Source organism: Capricornis sumatraensis, chromosome 11 (assembly GCF_032405125.1).
Source record: "Capricornis sumatraensis isolate serow.1 chromosome 11, serow.2, whole genome shotgun sequence".
In the NCBI taxonomy this organism is placed as follows: Eukaryota; Metazoa; Chordata; class Mammalia; order Artiodactyla; family Bovidae; genus Capricornis; species Capricornis sumatraensis.
The window spans coordinates 63644033-63650816 of record NC_091079.1 but is presented as its reverse complement, the minus strand read 5'-3'; the positions used below and the strand labels follow the sequence as shown (position 1 = coordinate 63650816).

The window sequence follows — 6784 nt, the reverse complement described above, 5'->3', positions numbered from 1 at the left end:
AAAAAAAAAAAAAACAGCCAGCAAGTTTTTTTTCAGCACATGCAACATTTAAATGTTCCCCAGCCACATTAAAAAAAGCAAGAAACAGGTAAAATTAATTTTATTAATATACAATATTTAAGTAACCAACTATATCCAAAAATGTTATTTCCATATATAATCAATATAAAAATCAGAGGCATTTTCATTTTTTTGGTATCAAGTTCTTTAAATTTTATGTGTATTTTACTTACCCGGTGCTCAGCAACCACCTGGGGTTACCGCACAGGGCTACAGCATCAATAAATCCAACTCTTTCACTGACTACTAACGTTCAGTAATTAAGAGATTCTTACAAGTTAACATTTCAATGTATAGAGGGTGGTTTCATAAAAGTCTCAAGTATTACATTTAGGAAATCTAACTCAGGATCTTCATATAAGCTGAGACATGCCAGAGTTGTAGGATGATTGATCAATCGTGAGTGGGCTCAACGAGTTGTAGGTTCCCGTTCCAACTCTACAACTTCCTGTGTTCTTGAACAAGTTAGCTAGTCAAAAACCTGTGTTCTTACTTGCGAAAGAAATAATGGTGCTAACTTCCCCAAGGATTGCTATGAGGGTCACGTACATAGTTTTAGCCCAGTGCCTACAGAAATTTTCCAAATGTGAACTGTTGATATTTGCTATTTGGGTTAAGAAATAGGACAGAAGTCACTAGAATTCTAGTTATTCTTTATATACACACACACAAGTATTTCAGAGTTGAATTACTTTTTTAATTACTTTTGTTAATAAAACAAGAGAACACTGCATGCTCTCAAAGCTGAGCATTTGTCACAGTGAGTGCAATGATTTGTCCCTGTGTTCAGATATAACTCAACCTCTGGAAGACAGTCTGGCACCTGGTAGGTCCTCAGAAAGTTTATTAAACGGATTTCTGGCTACAGAATTCCTGAGCAGTAGTTATAAACACACTATTGAAAGTATGATTACTAGCCAATGATGGTGATTTAATCTTTATTCTTATATTTAAATTATAAAGTTTATGTAGCTATTTTTCAATGAGAACAGTCTCTGCCACAAATTTAAGATTCTTGAGTTGATACAAAGTTCAAAACAAGATTAATGATTGGTAGCTTATTGGCCACAGAAGTAGTTCTATATATAAATTACTAAATATAATCTCAATATGGTATCTTCAAGGCTATCCCATTTAGTCCATTTGTAAATGTTAAAACTCATCACTAAATTCCTATAAAGTTTAAAAAAGCATGCAACACTGGTATAGCACAAACAGATTTATTTACTAACCAAAGAGATGACCCTAATTAAACCAACACTTTGAAATAGTTTAATTGTTTGTGATAAAGATTATTGAACGCAATAATGAAAAAAAAAACCAGCAGTATGGAGATTTGCTCATTGAACTGAGCTTGTTCATCCTCGCAGCTAATTTCTGTGCAAAATGATGATGGAATTTTTACTCTACTTTTTCATAGACCCGAGTACAGGTAACATTGTTCATGACGCATACCTAGGAGACAGAATGTCATTAAAAAGAGGCAAGTTAGTCTTACATCACAGAGTAATGGTGGTAGTTGAATGCTAAGAGCACAATCCTACAAAACATTGAAATCTACTTCACAGATGGAGAAAATGCACATTAGGATTCCTGGATTTGAAAAGCTAGAGCCTGTTATTTTATTTATGATGTGTATATGCTTTACTGAAAACTACTGATTTGCAATATCTAAACTATTCATTTAGTTTTAGCAAATACTATTCCTCATTTTAAAGAAACAGAAAAATGTGTGCTCAAGATTATATAGTCTTTTTTTTACAAACTGAAGGTTTGTGGCAACCCTGCACTGAGTAAGTCTAGTGAGCCATTTTTTCCAACAGCATTTGCTCACTTCCTGTCTCCGTGTGACTCACTTTACTGCGATGTTCCATTCATTGTCATGGTCTGGAATCGAACCTACCGTATCTCTGAAGTGTGCCTGCACTGTAAACGGAGCAGCAGAACACGGACTAGACCCAGCTCCTGCTATATCATCTTCTCTAGCTCCACAAAGGGCTTTTTTTAGTTATTAAGTATTCTTGTATTTATCTTGTTATTTGGCACTTTTTTTTTCCTCCAACCTAGTTCTCCTATTTATGATCAGTGATCTAGAACACTTATGTGAACTATGAATTCATATAAGACATATGATGTCAGACACTCACCACCACTAATTTCCCATCTTCCAGTTTTCTTGTTATTGTGCTTTCCTTTCCATCCCATTCCTGATGTTGAACCAATGCACCATCCGTAAAGTTGCAGACAGTCTGCCAAAATAAAGTATCCTTTTTAATCTTCCAAAGCACAATGAAAAAGAGTTTCTGTGACTTATAACCTCCTTAATCAACATTTTTTTATCTTTTCCTTTCTGAGTCTACTTCACCACATTAACCCATAGTAATTTCATTCATAATGTAGTTTGTGCTTTTTAATTTAGATGCCCCTTAAAACTATTTTTACAAAACAGATTAAGTTGTGAAATCAGTATTTTTCACTAATTTGTCAAAACTCAATTCATAAAACAACTTGAGACTTTTTCATTAAGTTCTGGCCTGGAAGCAGTAAGAATGTTATTAATAGAGTTAATCATTCTGCAAGCTTCTGTGATATTATAAATTATAATTAACCTGAGTCTTTCTGCCATCAGCTGTGGTCTCTTCAAACTTCTCTCCCAGTTTACAGGAAAACTGTGTTGTTTTCAAAGTGCTCTCAGTTTTTATGCTGAGGTTTTTGCCATCAGAAGTGATGATACAGTCTGGTTTGGCCATCGCACCCACTTTTCGCAGAGCCATCCCCACTCCTGTAGAAAGTTATACCATGTTAGATACCCGGAAGACCAAATTTCTTGTTTACATAATAAAAGCAGCAATTCAATTGCAATCACCATGCTGTACATATTTTCAATGATTCAGTCATCAATGGGGAAGGCAATGGCACCCTACTCCAGTACTCTTGCCTGGAAAATACCATGGATGGAGGAGCCTGGTAGGCTGCAGTCCATGGAGTCACTGGGAGTCGGACACGACTGAGCAACTTCACTTTCACTTTTCACTTTCATGCATTGGAGAAGGAAATGGCAACCCACTCCAGTATTCTTGCCTGGAGAATCCCAGGGACAGGGGAGCCTGGTGGGCTGCCGTCTATGGGGTGGCACAGAGTCAGACACGACTGAAGCGACTTAGCAGCAGCAGCAGCAGTCATCAATAACAACTGTGGACATACACATATCCAGCGCTTACCAAGTGCTAGTACTTGACATACACTATTCATGGAAGCCTGGCAAGGACCTTATGAGAGGTAGATAGTCTCCATTTGACAGATGAGTAAGTGAGGCATTGATGTAACTTACTCAAGCTCATCCAGCTAAGAAGGGAGGTGCTGAGAACCAACAACACGGGCAGCCCAGCTCTAAATCTCAGCTTTAAGACACCATGCCATGTTGGCCCTCAGAAACTTAAGGAAGATATCCTGACTTCTCTAATTTCCTCAGTTTTGCCAACCACTGTATTATATGATTCCAGCACACAGTCTAGCACAGAAGTCCCTGATAAATATTTGATTAGTAGACTACATAAAATCAGTATCAATCCTGAGACATTCAAATTGCAGTTTTAAGAGTTAACCACACAATCATGATGCTAACAAACAGGAAAAATCTTACCCTCAAAAATAGTATTTCAGAACTCTGTAACTCAGATTACTCTATTAATACATTTATTTTATAATCTATGTATTTCCCCCTAATATTAACATTTAGTAGGAAACTTGGTTCTAGGCCAAATCTCAGTTTCATGGATGAGGCGACTACAGCCTAAGCAGGGTAACTGACATGATGATGAACGCTCAGCCCGGCTTGACATGTCCCCACGGAGCCTTCTCTTTCAGCAGCTAGGCACTGGTGCTTTGTTTCATTAGTTGAGTCATTATTTTCTCACTTTGGACAAATAAAGGGCTCTGCTCTTTCCACACCTTGATTGCTCTCTAATGAATTGTACCTTGACAACCTTGACTCCAGAACTCTGGAAACAAGCCATCTGATAAACATGTTTGGTTTCAGTGGGCAGAGAAACTGCCTACTGTGGTCCTCACTCAGGTGAACACACACATATGTATTTCTCCTTTGTGAGTGCAGTTAGTTGCTTTTTGTCCAGAGTCACCTTGATCAAGGCATAGAGTGGAGGGGGAAAAAAAAAATACTGCTTTGTTTTATTCACGGGCTCATAAACACACTCAAGATTCACCAGAGCCAGACTTAACCAGCCATCAGCTAGAAGGTGTGTTTTTTAAGTACTTCAGGGTACTTCTGGGTCTAGATCTTTGTAATGACTTCTTCACTCATTTAACATATGGTAACAGAAAGTTACTATCTGCAGGAGGCTAGCTTCTAAAACAACCCTACAGCCCCAGCAGTTGTGTCAGACAGGATCTTTGCTATGCTTCACTTCCTAGGGGCCTGTGACAAAGGTTCGTCTTTGCCAATCTACCCAGTGTTGCAATCAGCACTCTTTATAGTCACCGGCTTATGAAAAAGACAACAGAAAATCCAACACTATTTTGAGCGAGAGAACTTCAATCTCCCTATAGAGATGCATCCTCCCTTGGAAGGCTTTTAAGTCAAGTGCCTCACTCTGTAGAACAGGCTCTAGGTTCATCTAGGTCACTAGAACTGACTTAAATTTGTTCTTTTTTCTGGCTGAGAAATAGTCCACTGTATGTATGTACCACATCCTCTTTATCCATTCATCTGTCAATGGACATTTAGATTGCCTCCATGTCCTGGCTATCACATGTGTCTTTTACAATTTTGGTTTTCTGAGGGCATATACCCAGTAGTGGAGTTGCTAGGTATTAAGGCATATATATGGAATCTAGAAAAATGATACTGATGAACCTATCTGCAGGGAAGGAATAGAACTGCAGATATAGAGAATGGACTTATTGACACAGTGAGGGAGGAGAGAGCGGGAGGAATGCAGAAGATAGCATCAACATACACACAGTATCAGGTATAAGATGGATAACTGGCAAGAAGTTGTTGTGTAGCACTGGGAGCCCAGTCACGTGCTCTGTGATGACCTGAAGGTATGGGATGGGAGAAGGGAGGGAGGCTTGGAAGGGAGCGGACACATGCATAATCATGCCTGGTTCCCCTTGCTGTATGGCAGAAATCAACACAACGCTGCAAAAATTAAAAAAAAAAAAAAAGTTTTAATTTTAAAAAATAATCAAGTGTCTTGGGCAAGGCCACGCCCATCTTGGATGCAGTTGGAAAGCAGCTGAAGGACCGGCAGTTTCTGACTGCGGTTTCCCGGCGAAGCCTCTCTGCCCTCCACCCTCTAGACGCAGAAGGCTGCAGGGCACTGCCACCTCGGGTACAGTCGACCTCACCGCGCTCCTCCCACACGCCAACCGGCCACCGCAGCGCCCAGTCGAGCGGTGCCAACAGGTCACTGTCACCAGCGCCACGCCTCTGAGCCCCGCTCCGGGGCGTGGAGAAGGAGATGCCCTGATGCTCCACCGGGGGAGCCCGGCCAACCCAAAATGGGCCGACGCACGCGGCCAAGGCGGGCGGGGGCTCTGGAGGTGGGGGAGATGCAACCGAGAGCGGAATGTAAGCTGAAGCGGTAGCCCGCATTTCGGCTGGAAATCGAGTTCGGGTGTAGAAGAGGGAGGGGACCCTGCGCGCCACCTGGGAACAAAAGATGCGGCAAGGTGGGTCAGGGCAAGGAGGTGCGGCCACGACCGCGCGAGTGCGAGGGAGGACAATGGCAGAAGAGCGGACGAGTGGTGGGGAAAGAAAATTCGGGAAAGTTAAGAGGGCCGCCTGGAGAGGGCGAAAGAAAAGAAGCTTAGGGTGGGAGAGGGGTGAGCGCGCTAAAGGGCAGGAAAGCAGGGGTCGCGTGGGCCCGGGGAAAGCAGCAGAGAGAGGGACTGATCAAGAGGCCGACGGTCCGGGGAATCCGGAGCGGGAGGGAGGCGCTCTCCACTGCTCGCCTGCGATGAGGGTGGAAGGTGGAGGATAACGGGGTCGGGGGTAGGCGGCCGCGCACGCCCAGCCTTTCAGCCTAGCACGCCGAAGGGAGCCTACGGACAGACAGCTACACACACGTGCCACGTTGCAGCGCCGCATGGCGGGGAACCTCACCTACTTCCTTCATGTATTCGTCAAAGCCTTTGCTCTCCACTAAGCGCCATCTTCCTACCAGCTGCTGAATGGTGGCCATGGTGGGTCCGAACGGACAGGCGTGACAGGTGAGCTGCCGAGTGTAGGGCGCCGGGAATCAAGCGTGCGGTTGGCCGGCCACTCGCGCGGCTTTATAAAGGTTGAGCGCGCGCGCGGGCGGTGCCCGGCGGCCAATGAGAAGCGCGCCTCGCCCGCCCGCCCCGCCCCCCGCGCCCTCCCCCCCCCCCCCCCCCCCCCCCCCCGCCGGATCTGGCTCCTGGGGTCCAAAAGAGCTAAACTGCTCCACCTGCCGCGGCCGCTGGGGCTCAGCGGGCTGCTCCTGCGAGCTGGGACTAGTCCTAGGCCGACGCGCCCCACGCCGCCACGGACGCCAGACCCTGCACTTCTCGCGCCTCTGCACGCCCAGGAAGCCAGAGGGGCTACCGGCGGACCCGGCCCGGCTCTCCCGGGCCCGTTGATCCCATGCCAAGCTGCCGCCCCTCTTCCCGTTCGTGACACCCACAAAGAATCGATTAGCCTTCGTTCGGTTCCCATGGCAGGAATTGATCAGTAGTTTAA

The 6784-nt window shown here is 44.5% G+C and overlaps 1 protein-coding gene across 1 annotated transcript; it reads right to left on the bottom strand.

The window, feature by feature from the left end:
• Nucleotides 1–200: 200 nt before the first annotated feature.
• FABP5 (fatty acid binding protein 5) lies at nt 201–6309 on the bottom strand. The gene is made up of 4 exons (XM_068983770.1): nt 6188–6309; nt 2670–2842; nt 2208–2309; nt 201–1515 (listed from the first exon to the last, which is right to left on the bottom strand). Exons 1-4 carry the CDS (start codon nt 6264–6266, stop codon nt 1462–1464), a joined length of 408 nt encoding a protein of 135 aa, XP_068839871.1. The 5' UTR covers nt 6267–6309; the 3' UTR covers nt 201–1461.
• Nucleotides 6310–6784: the final 475 nt, after the last annotated feature.